The sequence below is a fragment of the Carcharhinus amblyrhynchos genome, chromosome 1 (assembly GCF_965287045.1).
Source record: "Carcharhinus amblyrhynchos chromosome 1, sCarAmb.v2.hapA, whole genome shotgun sequence".
Taxonomy (NCBI): Eukaryota; Metazoa; Chordata; class Chondrichthyes; order Carcharhiniformes; family Carcharhinidae; genus Carcharhinus; species Carcharhinus amblyrhynchos.
This window is the reverse complement of record NC_137324.1, coordinates 164,540,477-164,562,687: the sequence shown is the minus strand read 5'-3', so window position 1 is coordinate 164,562,687 and position 22,211 is coordinate 164,540,477. Positions and strand designations below refer to the sequence as shown.

General features: G+C 42.9%; 1 protein-coding gene across 1 annotated transcript in view; it reads right to left on the bottom strand.

Moving 5' to 3' along the window:
* The window catches only part of LOC145347019 (limbin-like), a 130,491-nt gene that overhangs the window by 9,276 nt on the left and 99,004 nt on the right, over nucleotides 1-22,211 (bottom strand). The window contains exons 18-20 of the mRNA XM_080194915.1: nucleotides 16,651-16,859; nucleotides 12,169-12,256; nucleotides 524-711 (exon numbers count right to left, since the gene is read on the bottom strand). Of these exons, the coding sequence (XP_080051041.1) occupies nucleotides 524-711; nucleotides 12,169-12,256; nucleotides 16,651-16,859 (485 nt within the window). The remainder of the gene's footprint in view (nucleotides 1-523; nucleotides 712-12,168; nucleotides 12,257-16,650; nucleotides 16,860-22,211) is intronic.

Genomic DNA, 22,211 nt, shown 5'->3' with positions numbered 1-22,211 from the left:
ACCTGGTCGGCATGGATGAGTTGGGCCAAAGGGCCTATTTTCTGTGTTGTATGTCTCTATGACCGTGAGATGAAGGACAACTCAAAATAGTTGTAATACTGATCTCAAAAACAAAGTTCACCTGATCAAAATGGGGAAAGCAAAACACGTTAGCCATCACTGAAGCTCGAATCTGATACCCTGCCCAAGAAAACTTGGCCGGAATTCTCCCATCCTGCCCACTACTGGAATTCTAATGGGCGGGTGGGGGGCGCGGCGCGCGTGATGGTGGTGGTGGGCAGACCATGTAAAGGGGTCCATTGAAGTTGGGCAGGACCCTCTGCTTCCCATGTGAGCGCGGCCGGAGAATCCTTTATGTTTACTGCTCTCCATTTCCACTCGCCTACTCTACCCAAAACACTGATATCATCTTGCGCTTTGCGGCATTAAAAAGAAACACTTGCTTTAGCAAATTCTTGGTGCTGAGAAAAGTTGGCTTCAAACGCCATTAACCACTAGTCTTGACCCCATCAATAACACTTACCTCTTTCCCTGCTCATCCGCTTCAGCCTCATTTATCTTACTGCTAATGATTCTCTCAGGAAAGATCCCATTTACCAGCAGAGTTAATTCTTTCTCAGTGGCATTTGGGAAGAGCAGATTTAGCAGAGCCTGAAACACAGTCCTTGGTACTTTCAGTCGCTTCATGAGGTAAGCTGCCAGCTTCATCTCCTGTAATAAATGAAAAGAAATCGAGAAGAAAAATGTTGATCTGTGTATTTATTATGAGCAGAAATACATTGAGTGAGAATGATTCAATCCATGTGCACAATAATGGCCAACAGATTTGTACAAAATGTTACACCACTATGGCAATCTGGTTTTTTAAAGGAATGTGGATATATCTCAATGCACACCAATTACAACTATTTTGTGACAGTAGAATGGATGTGGGCTTCTTGATTGTTAAAACAAAAATACAGAAAATTTAGTGGAACATTGGCGGAAGTCCATCTACAAACACAATCAACTTATCCCCAAATTTAAACCCGTGACAAATAATTATCCAACTTACGCTTTTTTTTGCTTTCAGAATAACAGTGAGCCCAATCCTCCTGGTCATTACTAATGTGTAAGGGGTACAGAAACTTCAGGTAAGGAGTGGGTGCCTAATGGTATTATTACTAGATTATTAATCCAGAAACTCAGCTAATGTTCAGGTTCGAATTCTGGTGGAATCTGAATTCAATAAAAAATATCTGGAATTCAGAATCTTTTGATGGCCATAAAACCATTGTTGATTGTTGGAAAAACCCATCTGGTTCACTGATGTCTTTTAGGGAAGGAAATCTGCCGTCCTTACACGGTCTGGCCTACACGAGAGTCCAGAGTGAAGCAGTTTGGTTGACTCTCAACTGCCATTGGGCAACTAGGGATGGGCAATAAATGCTGGTCATTAATCCCATGCACGACTAAAAACAAATTAACTTTGTGAAAGCCTTGGGTATTATTTTAGCCAAGGCATGGAAACTGACTGGGCTAATAAAACAAAGCTGTGCGAAAATCTGGGGTGGGGGAGCCGAGGGAGATTGTGCACAGGTTCTTGGATGCAGCACTGCAGGTTCTGGTGAGAGAGATCCAGAGCAGCAGAAATGGATAGTCAGTCACTTTTTTCCAGGGTGGAAGTATCAATTACAAGGAGGCACACGTTCAAGGTGAGGGATGGTGGGGGGGGGGGAGCCGAAGTTTAAGGGAGACGTGCGGGAGAAATTTTTCATGCAGAGGATGGGTGTCTGGAACACGCTGCCAAAGGAGGTTGTGGAAGCAGGGACATTAGCAACATTTGAGAGGCATCCAGATCAGTACATGAAGAGGGAGGGAATAGAGGGATAGGGTCCAGGTAAGGGGAGAAGTTTCTTTTTTTAGTTTAGTTAGGCCATCACGATCGGCACGAGTTTGGAGGGCTAAAGTGCCTGTTCCTGTCCTGCACTTTGTTACTCTTCCACGTCCTGGAACCAAGCATTACACTTCATCTGGTACCCCCTACAAGGTATCCAGTAAGATGGGAAAGATGTTACTTGGCTATCAGTGAATTCTTGACCAAGTGTCCCCGAAAGTCCTCTTCACAGCTTTGGCAGCACTAACCATGAAATGATGAGCATCATTCAAGTTGTGCTTGAAAGTAAATTCAACTGCTTATTTACTGTCAAATATCCGGTTGCTGTTAGAAGAGGCTGTTAGTTGAAGAGTTAGCTACCAGAATGCAATGCAGCCTCTTTCATGAGCACAAGCAAGTATTTTAACTGGCTCTCAGCTCTTTAGCAAGTGTCTGCACAGTTGAAAAATTTTGACTTGAACCCTTTTATCAAGATGGTTTTCTGGTCGACTAAATCAGCTCATAAACTTGTGGTTTCATCTCTTTACTGCCTGCCGATATCTTGCCATCTACCTCACCATTCACATGCATTGAATATCACAAAGTTGCTGAAATTGCGTAGAAGATACAAACAAAATTTGTTCACAGCAAGTCAAATTCAACAATATTGGTGTTAAGTATTGCCAATCAATCATTCAGGCAACGACAATTAACTATTAGATGTGTGTACTATCATTCCGTCAGGATGTAATCATTGTGGGAGATTTTAAATTGCTAAATGAAAATTTTTGATTTGTTTTTCTTGTCCTTCATTTCTCTAGTCTCTTAATTCAATCCTTCTTTGCCTCTGTATCTGACTTGACATTGAATTCACTCATTCTCACTCACACTTCATTCTCAGACCTTTGCTATTAGTATTTCAGTCTAATGGTGAGGAGTTATCCAGTTACTTGCCCTGTTTACTCAGGTGCCAAGTGCCTGTCCTTGTGCGATTTTATCAATTCACACAGTCACTAACTCGCCACGCAAAACATTTAGAAGTCTAAATATGCGAGTGCAAGTCCAATAGCAAATGGTACTAAGTGCCCAGTAAAATCTGAGCCAATGGTACATATATGCAGCCAGTAGACAAAACATCATCTTGTGGTAAGTGACAGTCAAATGTTGGACTAATATTTTCTCTTTAGGGGAATCAGTTGGAGAGTCAAGTGATTGGCACTGGCATGTTTTCCATTTATTCAAACAGTTGCTGATCCTTTGTGACACAGTTTGGCATAGAAATAAACTGCTTGGTTCCTACTTGTAAATAAATCTGTTTAAAAATCAAGCCAAGTCTCAGTCTGACCATTTGAAGGGCCTCATTTGCATTTTTAACTTGACAAGTTTGTCGCCAGGGGAACCTGGGCATGATCCTGCTAGGAGCCAGCTGGCCAATGCTAAACAGCACCTGTGCTCAGGTCAGAGTTGAGGTAATGCGGAACAGGCAGCCAAAATCAAAAGTTGTGCTTGGAGTAGCAACAAAATATAACTGGCCTGTAACCAGGTTTTGACTTATTTTCTCAAACTCTGTCAAAATATCAGAACCTTGGATGAGATGGTCTATTTTGTTGTTTGTCACAGAATCAGAGAATCCCTACAGTGCAGAAGGAGGCCATTTGTCCCATCAAGTCTGCACTGACCACAATCCCACCCGGGCTTATTCCCGTAGCCCCTCATATTTCGCCTGCTAATTCCCCTGTCACGGGGGGTTAATTTAGCTTGGCCAATCAACCTAACTCTTCTGAAATGAAATAATCTATACACTAACAAGGGTGCCTCATTCTCTGGAATTCAGGCAGGTCTAATTAAGTCAACACTGTCTTCTCGAGGGCAATTTGGGCTAGGCAATAAATGCTGGTCTAGCCAGCAACACCCACACCCTCTAAATATATTTTAGAGAAAGTCCAGGAGATCACAAAGCACAACAGACTCAATTGCCACTTTTGTACTGTGCCATTTTAAACATCTTTGAATCTGATCAATGTATACATAGTATACTCTTAACTGCCAGATAACTCTGTCCAATGTCATAACATGAAACCTTTTGGCTAAAGAACAAACATCAGATCAAGCTCAAGATGGGCTGCAATACCTCATCTTGTCAGCTTGAATCTTGTTTGTGTCTCACGAGGGGTCCTTGAATGGGATTCAATTGGATTTTGATTTTGTTTTTTTAGAGCAAGGAATGGATTTGAGATTCTCTCACTGAGCGTTGGCTTTGTAACTTTAAGATGTAGTAAACATGTTTTTAAAAAAGTCTGTTCTAAAAAAACAGAAACCATTTTTCTCCCACTCATACAACAATACAAATTGACTTCATTATCTTTCATGTTAAAGGGGTGTCATTTACTCGCAAAAAAGTATTTGAAAACCCTTTTTTCCCCTCTTCATGCCTGCCGCAAAGCTGGGCAAATGCTGTGAGATTTTCAGTGATATTTTGCAATAACTAGGATTATTTCCCTGTGCCAAAACATCAACATGGTTAAAAGGTGTACGCTGTACTTATCGCAAAGGTTTACAAGGGTGGTCTACCCATATGTTAATCTGATATGGCTATTTATTACTGGTGTTGCGTTGCTAAGTTACTGACGGACAGCTCGCTAAGCTCCCCCTAACAGTGCTAGAAGGCGCGTTTCTTGGTAAGTCACCCATCAAGAAACCTTTGGCAAAGATGGAACTGCCATCGGGAAGGATGGACAGCAGCTCTAGAATAAAAGCAGCTTGTGCACAGCTGACTGAAAAGAGGGAACATTTTAAAGGGTTGCACTGCCATTTATATTTTAATAATGTTCAAATCCCATCATTCGAGTGAGCACTAAGCTGCACTACCCACAGTTCATTCCAGTTCTTGGTACTGCCGCAGCATTCATTACATGACGAGTAGCAAAGCAAATCCAACTATAGAAAGTTTCAAGTAAGAAAGAGAATTACATTTGACTTGGGGGAATTAGCTACAGTGATTTGCCACAATCCTCACTGCTTCACACTAAACCCCGCAAGAGCCAACTGTGGTAATGAGAGGCAGTTGACAACATCAGATGATCAATCACTGCAGTGCAATAAAGACAATATTGTGTCATTAAAGAGCAGCTTCTTCTAAAACCTCAGTAAAACATTTATTGATCTTTTCAGAAGCTCATTATTTTAATGTCTGTGAGGAGATGCTGCAATAGAGTGTCCTTTCACCTCTTGGGATTTAACTTTGAATGATACCATCCCTTCAGCAATCTTCTGTATTTTATAGCATTTTGTCTTCAAATATGAGATTATTTTTTCTTGAAAAAAACCTTCAATTCTTTTAAGTTTATTATTAGTATCACAAATAGCCTTATACAAACACTGCAATGAAGTTACTATGAAAATCCCCTGTTCAGGTACATCGAGGGAAAAATTAGCATGGCTAATGCACCAACCAACATGTCATTTGGACTGTGGGAGGAAACCCACGCAGACACGGGGAGAATGTGCAGACTCCACACAGACAGTGACCTAAGCCAGGAATCGAACCCAGGTCTCTGGCGTTGTGAGGTAGCAGTGCTAACCACCGTGCCACCATGCCACCCATGAATGGACCTACCTTGATCTTTCTCTACACTCTAGTTATGACTGTAACACTACATCCTGCACCCTCTCCTTTCCTTCTCTATGCTTTGCTGTATAGTAAGCAAGAAACAATTTTCACTATGTACTAATATATAAGAATAAATCAAATCAACTCAAAACAGGGGGAAGGGGACTCCTCTACCTCCAACCCTAGATGCAGTACTGATGCGACTTGGTGACACAGGAAAGTCTATGGTTCCAGCAGCACATGAAGACTAGCTTGGAAAATGGAGGCAGGAACTGGTCTGCCCTGGCATCAGGAGGAGCACAGACGTATAGCAGAATGTTGTTGTGAGGTCCCTGGCGCTGTGAGTCAGCAGTGCTGTCCACTATGCCACTCTGTGGTGTTCAAGCCCAATCTACTTTCACATTCCTCCTCTATCTATCTTCAGTTTTCATCTTGTACCTGGTCTACTTTGGTTGCAAGCTACTGAAAATAATGATCAGGTTTCCAAAGGGACGACAGGCCATCTCTCTCAATGTTCCCCAATTCTTACCGCAAGAACAACATGATTGAACATTTACCATGACAAATTGTGTAGAACAAGAAGCAAAAGACACATATGATGGGAGGTATGTCTCAGAAGATCATTAAGACAGGATGGGAATTATGAAGGGGTCAAGAATCAGGAGGGGAGGGGATAGGTGAAGGGAATTGGGCACCAATTGACAATAAGACTAACTTCCTCTTAAAAAACTTTCGTCTTATTAACGTAAAGAGCAAAAATGAGACACTGGAACCCAAGATTGACAGAAATGGATCCAAATTAGCTGGATAAAATATTCTAATCTCGTGTCATCTTTTGGGGATCTCGTAAAGCTGGGACTGAACAGGAAGACCAAAGCCAAAAGTATTGATGGAAAAGAGAATTCAAAGAAAGAAACATGTTTTAGGCCCTTAAGATCCAGAAGCCTGCCACAATATTTCACCATGGAAAATATGGTCTGATGATTTATGTGAAAGATGAAATGACTAACTATATTACAACATATTTATTATAATGTATCATCTCCTCCTGTGCTAATTATGTTTGCATCTTCACAATAATAATGTACTGGAATCCTAGATAACTAGGAGAACCTCGCCTATGTACACCAGCTTCCCTGATTATACTGCATGCCACCACATAAATTCTTTCACCCAAGGAAAAGAGTTCATATTCTATGTGGATCAGAATAAAAACCAATGGCCACATTTACATAGAGGCAACATTAAATCAAGTAAATGAATAGCATTTCATAAATCATATATTGAATTTCCCCTATATTAACTGGGACTCACTTAGTGCTGGGTGTGTGGATGGGGCAGAGTTTGTAAGGAGCGTCCTGGAAGGCTTCCTGGATCAGTGCATAGATAATCCAACTAAGGAAGAGGCCATACTGGATCTGGTATTGGGGAATGAGTGCGGCCAGGTGGTCGATGTTTCATCAGGGGAGCGGTTCAGGAATAGTGACCACAATTCAGTAAGCTTTAAGGTATTACTAGATGAAGATAAGTGTAGTTCTCAAGTTAAGGTGCTAAACTGGGGGAACACTAATTACAACAATATTAGGCAGGAACTGAAGGATGTAGACTGGGGGCAGATGTTTGAGGGTAAACCAATATCTGGCATGTGGGAGACTTTCAAGTGTAACTTGACAGGGATTCAGGACCGGCACATTCCTGTAAGGATGAAGGATAAGTATGGCAAGTTTTGAGAACACTGGATAACGAGACATATTGTGAGCTAGTCAAAGAAAAAAGGAAGCATTTGTCAAAGCTAGATGGCTGAGAACACACAAGGCAAATGTGGAATACAAGGAAAGTAGAAAATGGAAAGAAACTTAAGTAAGAAGGGTTAAAAGGGGTCATGAAAAAGCATTGGCCAGCAAGATTAAGGACAATCCCAAGGCTTTTTATACATATATAAAGAGCAAGAGGGTTGCCAGGGAGAAGGTTGGCCGACGCAACGACAAGGGAACCAGAAGAAATGGGCAAGGTATTAAATGAGTACTTTGCTTCAGTATTCACCAAAGAGAGGGACTTGATGGATGATGTCTGGGAAAGGATGTGTAGATAGTTTGAGTCATGATGAGATCAAAAAGGTGGTGGTATTGGGGTTCTTGAGAAACATTAAGATAGACAAGTCCCCAGGGCCTGATGGGATATACCCCAGAATACTGAGAGAGGCAAAGGAGGAAATTGAGAGAAATCTTTGTAAACTCACTGGCTACAGGGGAGGTCCCAGAGGATTGGAGAATAGCCAATGTTATTCCTTTGTTTAAGAAGAATAGCAAGAATATTCCAGGTAATACAGACCGGTGAGCCTTACATCAGTGGTAGGGAAATTATTGGAGAGGATTCTTCGAGACAGGGTTTATTCCCACTTGGAAATAAGTGGACATATTAGTGAGAGGCAACATGGTTTTGTGAAGGGGAGGCTGTGTCTCACAAACTTGATCGAGTTTTTCCAGGAAGTGACGAAGATGATTGATGAGGGTAGGGCAGTGGATGTCATCTACATGGACTTCAGTAAGGCCTTTGACAAGGTCCCTCATGGCAGACTGGTGCAGAAGGTGAAGTTGAATGGGGTCAGAGGTGAGCTGGTAATGTGGATACAAAACTGGCTCGGTCAAAGAAGACAGAGGGTAGCAGTGGAAGGGTACATTTCTGAATGGAGGGCTGTGACAAGTGGTGTTCCTCAGGGATCAGTGCTGGGATCTTTACTGTTTGTAATATATATAAATGATTCAGAGGAAAATGTAACTGGAGTGATTAATAAGTTTGCGGACGACACAGAGGTTGGTGGATTTGCCGATAGCGATGAGGACCATCAGAGGATACAGGAAATAGATAAGTTGGAGACTTGGGCGAAGAGATGGTAGATGGAGTTTAATCCGGACAAATGTGAGGTAATGCATTTTGGAAAGTCTAATACAGTTAGGAAATATACAGTAAATGGCAGAACTCTTAAGAGTATTGATAGGCAAATGGATCTGGGTGTACAGGTACACAGATCATTGAAAGTGGCAATACAGGGGGAGAAGGAAGTCAAGAAAGCATACGGCATGCTTGCCTTCATTGGCCGGGATTTAAAAATTGGTAAGTCATGTTGCAGCTTTATAGAACCTTAGTTAGGCTACACTTGGAATATAGCGTTCAATTCTAGTCGGCACATTACCAGAAGGATGTGGAGGCTTTGGAGAGGGTACAGAAAAGATTTACCTGAATGTTGCCTGGTATGTAGAGCATTAGCTATGAGGAGAGGTTGGAGAAACTTGGTTTGTTCTCATTGGAGTGACGGAGGTTGACGGGAGACCTGATAGAAGTCTACAAGATTATGAGAGGCATGGATAGAGTGGATAGTCAGAAGCTTTTTCCCAGGGTGGAAGAGTCAATTATTAGGGGGCATAGGTTTAAGGTGCGAGGGGCAAGGTTTAAAAGAGATGTATGAGGCAGTTTTTTTTACACAGAGAGTGATGGGTGCCTGGAACTCATTGCCGGAGGAGGTAGTGGAAGCGGATACGGTAGTGACTTTTAAGGGGCGTCTCGAATAGTACATGAATAGGATGGGAATAGAGGGATATGGTCCCTGGAAGGATAGGAGGTTTTAGTTAAGTCGGGCAGCATGGTCGGCGCAGGCTTGGAAAACCGAAGGGCCTGTTCCTGTGCTGTAATTTTCTTTGTTCTTTGATTTACAGTACTCATGTACAGCAGTGGAATTCACCCACTGAATCGGCCAATATTTAATGTCTAACCAATATCCAAAACAGAGTAAGCCAGAAAAGCGTCGAGAGATATTTCTTAAGAATATGGAATGGAAACGGCTTTTTCCCAGTGCATAATGTCTATCTGATCCTTGTAGAAAAAGCTAGCATAACTGACCTCAACATCAACTGTGCCCTGCTCTGACCAGCAAGAGAAAAAAAAATGAAGTAATCCAACAGACAAAACAGTTTCATTTTCATCTAAGGCTGACTCTACCATAGAATGAGGAGTTGCAAATCTCCGCTCCCTTCGACTGCGTAGAGCACAATGTTTCCACAATTTGACACAGATGCTACTATATTGAGAATTTCGATTAAAACAGTGCAGCTTAGAGCAATATGCCATACTAAGGTTGGGTCAAGACCCAATCTTGGGCGAGAAAGAAGGAGCACTATTCTGTCTTTGGATGATATGACTTGGGGGAAGGTCTGATGCTGCTTCCAGGAGCCAGGAGTAAAAAATACTCCATTCCCAATGCTGGCAGTCATCAGGAAACCATTTTAAGTTGCCAGACTCTTCCACGATACCAAACAGCAAAAGGCCCAAAAGAGGGATGAAAAGATGAGAAGCTCAAAAAGTTCCTTTAAGGATCTGGTGCTGCTGAAAACCTGAACCTCCATCTGACCCAAGCTTTCCTTCACTCGATCCCAACGGTCTAATGTGCCCACCACTCCCCAGACCACCGCTCACCCTGCTGTTGGTGTTATTCCTTTCTGCCAACTCACCAAGCTTGGGCACGATTTCAGATCCGAGTCTGTTACTGAGACCCTGGAATTAAACTGGTCCGAACCTCACGTCGCCAAGTCACGGCAATCTTGCCACATGCCCCACTGGCTCCAGTGCCCTTCACCAGGGATTAGAACGGAGTTGTAAAAATATCTAGGCGCTCATCTGTTTTTTTTAAAAAAAATAGCTATGCGTATGGGCAAACAAGCTCAAAAGTACACGTGCCCGAGGCTGGACGAACCCAATCTAATCACAGGAAAGTGATGACGCAGACGTTAGCCGGTTTAATAAACAGCTTCTACTTAATTAGAAACACTTGAGTTCTTCAGCAGAAAGAACTCTGAACCTTAATGCAAATCTGTTTCCCACTGAATGAAAGTAACCGTAGTCAGGCTGCACAGTCTTATGCCTGCCAATTACACGGGAGCAGCTGACAAAGAATGGAGATTTTTTTTTACCTTGTGACCATCAAACTGGAGAAATGAAACTGTTGGAAGTAATTCAGCGATGAAATGGAACAAAATGATTAGAGACATTTCTGCCTCTTTTCCATATGTCAAACTGCCAACTCAAATAACATGGCACGAAGCAGAGGAGTCACTTTCTTCTCTGTGACAGGATAAGACTAGCGAAAGCTGATGGCAATTCTGCCATCGTTCAACTCAGGCAAAGGAACTCTTGTATATTAAAAAGAAACACTTTCTCCAACAGGCAGGGGAATTATAGCTATGGAATTATGCCTCGCTGGCAGCAAACATCTTTCAGGACATGTCTCAACTCTGATATTCAATTCTAATTGTTTATTCAAGATATCAAATCATTTTTGTTTGGGATAAACACAGCATTCATAATAAAAGAGAGCGATATTAAAGGAAGTAGAGCTGAAACTACATTGGAGATTGAGAGCAACTAAGGCTGTGATTCACATCCTGTGGAATCCCCAATTGGGGGGCACAATGTCAGTGAATGTGAGGGAGAAAATAAATCACATCCATCGACCCCCCCCCCCCCCACCCGCCCCCCCCCCCCCCCCCCCCATACTTCCCAGAAGTAAAATGCAATCAATCACAGGAGGACCTCCTGGTCTTAGACACTTTGATTGGAAAGGGCAGCTTCTGATCAGGTGTGCTAGGGTATAACAATGCATCTACATAAATCATAGAATCCCTACAGGCAGAAGGAGGCCATTCGGCCCATTGAGTCTGTACCAACTCGCTGACAGAGCAGCCCACCCAGGCCCTATCCCTGTAACCCCACATATTTACTCCGCTAATCCCCCAATCTACACATCTTGAGGCACTGAAGGGCATTTTAGCATGGCCAATCCATCTAACCTGTACACCTTTGGACTGTGGGAGGAAACTGGAGCACCCAGAGGAAACCCACGCCGCAGACACAGGGAGAATGTGCAAACTCTACAAAGGCAGTCACCCAAGGACGTAACTGAATCTGGGTCCCTGGCATTGTGAGGCAGCAGTGCTAACTGTGCCACCATGCAGCAATATATGTTAGAGGTTTCCCCAGAATGGGCAATAATGGAAGCAGACTCAGATTTAGTGACTAGTGGAAGCCTGTCCACCGTCACCGTGGTTTTCAAACTGATGTATTTATTATATGCTACCTACAACACATAACCTTTAATAATTATATACTGGAAGTTACTCTACTGCTATTTTACCATCTTGTTTTTGCTGGCAACTGGGGTCGTATTAATTTTTAAATGTTAAACCAGGGTCGTATGGGAAAATGGTTTAGAAAGCACTGGCCTAGGGTAGCGTAATCACTACCACACAGTGGCACAGTGGTTAGCACTGCTGCCTCACTGCGCCAGTATTTTGCTTTTATTTACATGATTGACAGGGTTCTGCAAGTCCCAAGCAGATTAAACAAGGACAAAGAATACGGTATACGTTATAAGCAGTAACACAAGTCACTGAGAACACAGTATTCTGGAACATCAGTAACAATATTGCATGGTGCACATTACTACAACTTTGGAGGATTGCAGAAGTTTATAATCAGATAATTTTGCATTTAAAAATTTGGCGATGCTTCGAAGAATCAGTGAGCCTGTGATGATAAACATTCAAACCTGCCCATATATTTCCATATATTTTAAAAAGAAAACAAATACAAGGCAGGAAGTGAAAGTATTAAAATGGTGCACTTAATTCTACACTTTGAGGTATAATATTACCTGATCCTGGAGATTCAGTATTGTCCTCACCACCAGCTCCCCCTTGATATCTTCTAACAACTGACTGCACCTATCTTCATCTTCTAATCTGGAAAACATTGTAGAAGTTAATATAGGATTTGATCTTGAATCTTCATTCTGTAACCAGGCAATGTACTCAGCACAAGTCTTGTCAAAAGCCCACAACGCCATCAACCCACAAACCAAACAAAATGGTAACTGCTATCAAATCGGCCGAAATAATGGGAGAACCTATCATGGTAATACATTGACAGACTTTGACTAAAGCTGATGAGGTTTGCTGTCCTGTTATTTACACTTAATCAAAACATTTAGCATCTAAACAGCCCATGCGGGGTGAAGGGAGGGGTGGAGGGGCGAGGAGCGAGGTGAGGTGAGATGGCATGGAAAGGGGAAGGTTGGGAAACTAGAATGCATTAGAGGGTGAGGAAATGACATCATCTATTAAAGTGATGTCACTGACAGGCAGGCAGATAACCGGATGATGTGGGTTTGTTAGTCTCCATCCTGCTCTCCAGTTGCCTCGGATTTCCCTGCCACTGGGCCAAACCTCACTCCACTGGGGCCCGGTGGTGGTTGGTGTGTATTGACCATCCCACATTTTAAGAATTGTGCGCAAGCGTCTTCCACCCCAACCCCACCCCACAACCACAGCATGTGTAATTAAATCCACCTATAGTCCCAGTACCCAGGGGTTAACTCACTGAGAGCCAAAAATGGAGGCACACTCATCAAATACAGAGAGACAGTCAATGCACATTGGAGACAGCTCTTTGAGGACCCCCTCAACCAAGATGCAGACCGACATGTGCCCTCAACACCATCCCACAACACGTTACACGCCACCATCTCAGTGCAACGCCAGCTCACTGTGAGGTTGAAAAAGCCATCTGGCAGCGGCAAAACAACAAGACCTCCCGCACCAATGGAATCCCCACTGAAGTATTGAAATGCCACTGAAGACACTCTTGAAAGGAATCCAGAACTTCATCATTCTATCTGGAATGAAGAGAGTATGCTGGGAGATGTCAGAGATGCCTTAATTGTGATCATCTTTAAGAAAGGAGACAAGTTGACTGTGGAAATTACAGAGGGATTTCCCTCTTCTCCGCCACAGGAAACATCATGAGAATTCTCCTCAACCGCCTCCTCCCAGTGGCTGAACAGCTCCTCCCTGAGTCTCAGTGTGGCTTCCACCCACCAAGAGGCACAATGGACATAATTGTCAATGTACATCAAATCCAGGAAAAGCGCAGGAAGCATTATCAACCTCTGTACCTGACCTTCTTCAATCTCACAAAGGCCTTTGACTCTGTCAACCGTGAAGGATTGTGGAACATCTTCTTCAAATTCAGTTACCTGTTGAAATTCGGCACCATTCTCCACCATGACATGTAAGCCATGATCCTCACCAATGGAACCACAGACCCAGTACGTGCGCAAACTGAGGTGATGCGGGGCTGCACACCAGTGCTCTTCTCCATCTTCCTTGCAGCAATATCTGACCACCACCCCCCACCCCCCTCACTTTGAAGCTCCCCACTGGAGTGGAGCTAACCTACCAGACAAGCAGACAATGTTCAACCTCTTATATCTCCAGGCGAGAGCCAAGACCACCCCAACTTCTGTCATCGAGCTGCAGCCTGCACGTGCGCACACCCAGGGGTTGAGATACAAACCACTGTCAACACATTCATCGAGATAGATGAGAGAATAAGCCTCAGACTAAACATCCGGAAAACAAAGGTTCTCCTCCAGTCTGCTCATGCCACACAAAACTGCCCCCCAACCATCAAGATCCAAAGTGAGTCCCTGGACAACATGGATCATTTCCCATACCTCAGGAACTTCCTACTGGCATTAACAGACATTGACAGTGAAATCCAGCATCGACTCCAATGCACCAGTGTAGTCTTCAGGTGCCTGAGGAACAGAGTATTCGAAAACCAAGAGCTCAAATCCAGTACTAAGCTCATGGTTGAGAGCAGCCCTGATTCCCCCTCCCCTCCTCTCCCCCGCCTCCTGTGTGCATCAGAAACATGGACAATGTGCAGCAGACACCTCAAATCCCTGGAGAGATATCACCAACTTTGCCTCTGCAAAATCCTGCAAATCCACTTGGCAGGATAGGCATACCAATGTAAGTATCCTCTCCCAGGCCAATATCCCCAGCATCCAGTCACACTCAACCAGCTGCGATGGGGGGGGGGGTCACATTGTCCACATGTCTAACACAAGACCCCCTAAACAAGTGCTCTACTCCGAGCTCTGCAATGGCAAGCGACTACTAGGAGGGCAGAGGAAACACTTACAAGGACACCCAAAGCCTCCCTCAATAAATGTAACATTCCCATTAACAAGCAGGAATCACATGGTCTAGAACACACAAACTGAAGAAGAAACATCAGTGAAAGTGCGTCACCAGGTGGAGCACACAGAGGCCAACCGTAAGCAGCAGAGAGTGCAGACTCCAGAATGTCCCACCCATCCACCTCATCAAACACCCCATATCAAATCAGTGCTGGAGTCTGTGGAGTGGAGTATTCTTCTACCGCAGAACCCATCTACCCAGAGTGGAAGCAAGTCATCCTCAGCCCTGAGGGACTGGCAAAGAAGAAGACGACGACGACGACGACGACAAGAGGTCCAGGGTGCAGGAAGAGGGGAAACTAAACCTGGAACACAGTACATCTGTCCAATCCAGCTGCCGAATGCACTGAAGAGCTGATGAACAGGTATGGATACCACTTCCTTATCATACATGGTAGCAGGAGGTAGAACGCCAGCATTAATGTACAGCAACTTGAGACCATATTTGGTACTTCCATTGCAATAACATCTAGACATAGTAGAAGACTAGTTTCCAATGACAAACACCATACAGTTCTTCCAAAGGAAACCGTGCGGTATCAACACGAGTTCAATTCTTTGGTGGATCATTAAGTGCACTTTATTTCTTCTTTGTCCAGAAGGTTTCTTTCAGACTGGCTACAAGTTTGGCAGTAGGTAGTTAATAACTGAAGGATAGGCGAGGTAAGACTAGATGAGAGTGGGTGGCATGGTATTTATTGGGTCATGATATGTTGACAAAATGGACATTACTGGTTATGCAAGGACTATGATTGACAAAAAGTGTGCTTAGTTAGCAGCTGGTGTACTAGACCTCCTGGCTGCAAAACTCCTTCCTGCATTTGAAGCTCGTTTAGCTTATTGCTCTCCTCTGATCATGATGTGCACCTTCCCATTCTCCTGCCAACTGGTAATTTTCTTTTGGCAAAATTGTGCAACATGAAGCAAATAGGGCAGGATTCTCCGACCTCGCCCGCAGCTGGGATTCTCCTGGCCCCGTTGCAGTGAATGGAGATCTGCCAATCACCAAATTCTCCATTCTCACTGGAGCGGCGGTGGAGCATGAACGAACAGAGAATTCTGGCCACAGCGATGATTTTGAGGATTGCCATGCTATGCAGTAGAAGCTCTTTAATTGGCCTTGAACAAAACCTTTGCTTTATTTAGTAACAGATGTGGCGAGAAGATTACAGTTTTGGACTGATGCAGGAAGAACAAACATTATTTATTCATTATTTATATCTATTGACTGAAACTGGAACTGGCAAATCTGGCTACAAGTGCTAGAAATTTGGCCTGGTGCTTGCGAGACTCTGACTACATGGCACGGACGCTCCAGGAGGCTTCACTTTATTCAAAACAAAAAGGCCAAAACAATAGAGATACACTCAATTGCAAGGTGATACAAGAAGTGGAATTGGTCTGAGGCAGGGGTACATGTAAAGCAATAATGAATTGGCCGCTTGTTTATACCCTCTCCAATTTCCTTTTCCATAAACAACAGCATATAAAACATGCTGCCGATACACTACTGCACATTTTGTGCTTCCATTCAAGACCAATTTCATCCCCACAGTACCGTAAACAACAAACACGCAGATGAAGAAAATAAGTTTGTGATGTCCAATTCTGGGGATGTTGCCGTATTTATATATATTTTTTTCATTTGTGGGACATGGGCGTCGCTGGCTGACCAACATTTATTGCCCACCCCTAGTCGTCCGAAGGCAGTTGACAGTCAACCACATTGTTGTGGCTCTGGAGTCACAGACCAGGGCAGAATTCCTTCCCTAAAGGACATTAGGTGAATCAAATGGGTTTTTCCAATAATCGACAGTAGTTTCATGCTCATCAGGTTCTTAATTCCAGATATTTTTTATTGATTTCAAATTCCACCATCTGCCAATGGTGGGATTCAAACACAGGTCCCCAGAACAGTAGCTGAGTTTCGGGATTAGTGGTCGAGCGATAATACGACTAGGCCAACGCCTTCCCTGAATATAAATGTGCTCCTTTAATGAACCTTGTAAACACAGTCCCTGCTACTTACAGGAACTGCTATTACACTTACACATTATTCCAAATCTTCCTTTATTAATACAAGGCTGTTACCTTTGACTCTCTGCTTCCATCAGATCTTTAAGCTTGAGCATGGCCTGCTGTAAACAGGTAAACATTTGGCTGCTGCTTTGTGCTGCATCATCTTCAATGGGATGCCTGCTCTGTGTCAAAGTCCAGCTGTTCTGTTCCATCAGCTCCGTCTGGATAGCAAGCTCGTGTTGCAGGGTATCTGAATGCAAATGGGCAAGTTGCTCCAACTCCTACAGAAAGGAAGACGAAATGCTATCAATTCTGGCACTGGGCACACAGGAAATCAGGAGAAACCTCTGTCTCTACGGATATCTGAGAAGTCCATGCACCCAAAAGCACTCTCATAACCTGTATACTGTGATCCCTTACATTAACAGTTTGATATGATCAGCAGACCTGCTTCATAAATCAAATATCCTCATTACAGTGAGGGGCAGGGAAAATTAGAAAATGAGATCTTTTTAAAGTTTATTTATTAGTCACAAGTAAGGCTTACATTAACACTACAATGAAGTTACTGTGAAATTCCCCTAGTCGCTACAGTCTGGCACCTGTTCAGATCAATGCACCTAACCAGCACCTCTTTCAGAATGTGGGGGGCAACCCATGCATGCAGACATGAGGAGAACATGCAAACTCCACACAGACAATGACCCAAGCTGGGAATCGAACCTGGGTCCCTGGCGCTGTGAAGCAGAAGTGCTAATCACTGTGCTACCGTGCCACCCCATCTTGCCAGAGGGAATCCTGTTTTCCGATTCTCACAAGCGTTTGTGCCCACGGCGCATGCCATTTGCACTCACTATGATCGCAGGCTCAAAATCGTTCCCTCTATCCTGCATTCACACTTTCCCTTCCGCTCTCTTCAACATTATAAATAAGAAAGATTTAAAAAATTTAAGATAACATGGAAAATAGGAAATGTACAAGTGATCAACTGGAGGAAATGTTAATACCCTCTGTAAAATTATTCATTAGAACTCAGGTTTCTGATAAAGGGTCACAGCTACAAAAACTGAAGGTAGCTTACAAAATTTTAATATTTTGAAATTTGTTTAATTGACCTATTTTAATAATATTCTGTTCTTTTGTTCTCTTATCCAAAATTAACTTCACATTTTCCCACATCATACTCCATTTACCAGTTTTCTTTCCACTTACTTAACCCTTCAATATCTCTTTGTAAACAGTTTGTATACTTCTCGCAGTTTGTCTTTCCACCTATTTTTGTGTCGTCTGCAAATCTGGCTCAGTTTATTCGCTTCCTTTGTCCAAGTATTTGATGTATATTATAACCAACCACACTAGCAAATACTTGCCCTAGGACATCAGTCCTGGTCCTTCCCAATGTGTAACAAAGGACAAAGGACAAAGAACAGTACAGCGCAGGAACAGGTCCTTTGGCCCTCCAAGCCTGTGCCGCACGCATTTATCTATCTAAACCAACCGCTTATATCCATTTCTCGTTTGTTCATATGCCTATCAAGATAACTCTTGAATGTGACTAACATAACTGCCTCAACCACCTCACTTGACAATGCATTCCAGGCCCCCAACTGCCCTCTGTGTAAAAACTTCCCCCACACATCTCCACTGAACCTTGGCCCCTATCCCCCTTATCTTGAACTTGTGCCCCCTTGTAATTGTTATTTCTGCCCTAGGAAAAAGTTTCCAACTGTTCACCCTACCTATAACTCTCATAATTTTATAAACTTCTATCAGGTCACCCCTCAGCCTTTATCTTTCCAGAAAGAACAATCCCAATTTATTCAATCTCTCCGCATAGCTAATATCCTCCATAGAAGGCAACATCCTGGTAAACTTTTTCTGCATTCTGTCCAAAACTTCCATGTCCTTCTGGTAGTGTGGTGACCAGAATTGGACACAGGATTCCAAATGTGGCCTAACCCACATTTCATAAACTGTAATATAATTTGCCAACTTTCATACTCGATGCCCTGTCCAATGAAGGCAAGCATGCCATGTTTTCTTCACCACCTTTTCCACCTGTGTTGCCACTTTTAAAGATCTGTGAACTTGTACTCCCAGGTCTCTGTGTGTCTATGCTTCTGATTGTTCTGTGTTTACTTAATAGGTCCCAGCTGAATTGGATCCACCAAAATGCATCACCCCACATTTCGTCCAGGTTAAATTTCATCTGCCATTTCTCCATTCAATTTCCCAGTCTATTTATATCCTGCTGTATTCTCTGACAATCTTCATCACCATCCACAACTCCAGTGATCTTACTATCATCCACAAACTTGCTAATCAGACCAGCTATATTTTCTTCCAAGTCATTTGTATATATATTACAAACAGCCAAGGTCCCAGCACTAAACCCTGTGTAACACCACTAGTTACAGACCTCCACTGAGAAAAAACACTCTTCCACCATTACCTTCTGTCTTCTAAGGCTAAGCCAGCTCTAAATCCATCTAGCTAGTTCAGCCCTGATCCCTTGAGATTTAAACTTTTGCACCAGCCTACCATGAGGGACCTTGTCAAATGCCTTAAGTCCATGTAAGCAACATCCACAGCCCTTCCCTCATCAATCATTTTTGTTATCTCAAAAAACTTACGTAAATTTTTGAGACATGACCTCCCAAATACAAAACCATGCTGTCTGTCGCTAACAAGTCCATTGAGTTCCAAATATGTATAGATCCTATTCCTAAGAAACTACTCCAACAGTTTCACTGTCACTGATGTCAAACTCACTGGCCTGTAATTACTTGGGTTATCCTTCCTATGCTTCTTAAATAACGGGACAACATTGGCTATCCTCCAATTCTCTGGTACCTCACCTGTGGCCAATGAAGTAACAAAGATTTCTGTTAGATGCCCAGCAATTTACTCTCTTGTCTCCCACAGTAATATAGGATAGATGACATCTGGCCCTGGGGATTTGTCTACCTTGATGCTTTTTAATTCACCGAATACTTCCTCCCTCATAATGATGACTTGTTCTAAAGGGCTTGCACACCACTCCAAGACACCAATCGATGTGTCCCTCTCCTTTGTAATACCGATGCAGAGTATTCATTAAGGATCTCACCCACTTCCTTTGGTTTTACACATTATTTGCCTCCTTTGTCCTTAAGTGGACCGACCCTTTATCAAGCTACCCTCTTGTTCCTAATATATGTATAAAATGCCTGTCCAGTTTATACTGGTCCCAATGTATCAGGAATGTGAAAGCCTCCCTTTTGCACCATCTTTCCACCCATACAGTCATCTGATATCTCCTGATATTTCTACTCTGACTAGTACATTGCACTGGTAGTAATCATGCAATCGTTACATTTGAGGTCCCACTTCTTAACTTACTTCCTAACTCCCTGTATTCAGCTTTGAGGACCGCATCCCTTTTCTCTCACCGACATCATTGGTACTGACGTGTACCATGACCACTGGCCACTCATTGTCACCCTTCTGAATATCTTGCAGCCACTCTATGATATCCTTGACCCTGATGTGAGATGTCGGCATTGGGTTGGGGTAGACACAGTAAGAAGTCTCACAACACCATGTTAAAGTCCAACAGGTTAATTTGGTATCACAAGCTGATGAACAGCAGTACTCCAAAAGCTCATGATACCAAATAAACTTGTTGGACTTTAACCTGGTGTTGTGAGTATCCTTGACCCTAGCACCAGGGATGCAACATACCATCCTGGAGTCTTGTTTAGTGCTCAGAAACACCTATTTATTCTCCTTATAATTGAATCCCCTATAACCATGCATTCCCATGCTTTCTCCTCTTCTCCTGTGCCAACCACAGTGCAACAAATTGGATTGTTACTGCAAGTTCCTTTAGTCTTCGTTTAGTTGAGAGTTTAACCTAGCAGTAAGTTCCTTACATTGCCGGGGGTAAAGATAGTAGAGGCATTAACAGTGACATTTCTGGTTTTGCAGTGATTATGGTTTATGATGAAGAAGTTGGGAATACTATGAATTGTGCATTGGATGGTGATGGATGAGATACAAGACTGTCTCGGGAGCATATATGATATGGGTATGCTGGCGTTGGACTGGCGTAAACACAATAAAAAGTCTGACAACACCAGGTTTTAGTTCAACTGATTTATTTGATAATAGACTCACAAGCTTTCGGGGTTAGTCCCTTCGTCAGGTGAATGGAGAGTTCTGGCCTCAGACAGAGCATATAAAGCACAGACAGTTTACAGATTACTGATTAGTAATCTCTATTAATTACTAATTAGTTACTAATAATTACTAATCAGTAATCTGTAAACTGTCTGTGCTTTATATGCTCTGTCTGAGGCCAGAACTCTCCATTCACCTGACGAAGGGACTAACCTGAAAGCTTGTGAGTCTATTATCAAATAAATCGGTTGGACTAAAACCTGGTGTTGTCAGACTTTTTACTTGGGAGCATATATCCAGAGCTTATATTTAAAACCTCTTACCTCTGGGAGTGCTTTACTACATTTAAGGGTGCAATATAAATGTAATTTGTTGTTGTTGATATATCATTTAATTATCTTGCCCTTGAACTTTTGAAATCCGTTACCCTTGGTCCAAAGTAGGTGGTTGCTGAAGCAGGCAGCTTGTTATGACATATAAAAATTAAATGGTTCAGGGAAGTTGAATCCAGAACATTACTTCAGAGTATAGCGAGAAAGGAGGAGCACAAGACATTAATAGTAATCAGTCAGAAAACTTTCACTGAGAAAGTAAGTAAATGTTTGAATAATCTCTGAGTAGGATTGTTAAGTTAAAAATAGATAACTGGAATGCAAAACTTTGATAGGCCTAATGGCTTTTTCTTGTCTTAAACGCTATACGGTGCTCAGTGGAGTGAAGCTTTATAAAGTCCGCTCTCTCCCAGTGAGGGGAATTTTCAATTCATACTAAGAGCCAAGAAGCACATTGGCTACTGTGATGTCCTGTTTGCTTTTGTTCGTGCCCCAAAATGGTGCTTTTTCAAAGATTGAAAAGGAACTGGTATTTATACGGTGCCCTTGATGGTATCAGGATAGCACAGGACACTTTACAACCAGGGTCAACTTATTCACAGTGAGAAAGCTATGGCTGGAGGGAGAGTGTGTTGTAGGTAATGTTGGTGTGATTCTTCAACCCATGAGCCTGTGCACTCAGCTTTCATGGGATAGTGGAAACATCCTTTCATTCAGAAACCCATATTACACTTGTCTTTAACTTTTTAAGAGGGGGGCGTCACGGTGGCACAGTTGCTAGCACTGCTGCCTCACAGCACCTGGGACCTGGGTTCGATTCCCGGCTTGGGTCACTGTCTGTGCTGACGTCTGCTTGGTTTCCTCCAGGTGCTCCAGTTTCCTCCAAAAGTCCAAAAAGGTGTGCTGGTTAGGTGCACTGGCCATGCTAAATTTTCCCTCAGTGTACTCAAACAGGCGCCAGAATGCGGCAACTAAGGGATTTTCACAGTAACTTCATTGCAGTGTTAATAGAAGCCTATTTGTGATTAATAAATAAACTTAAACTTTAACCTATTTTTGCATAATATTAGAATATAGCTCCAACCACACTCAAGGAGCTCGACATCATCCAGGACAAAGCAACCCCACCTGATTGACACC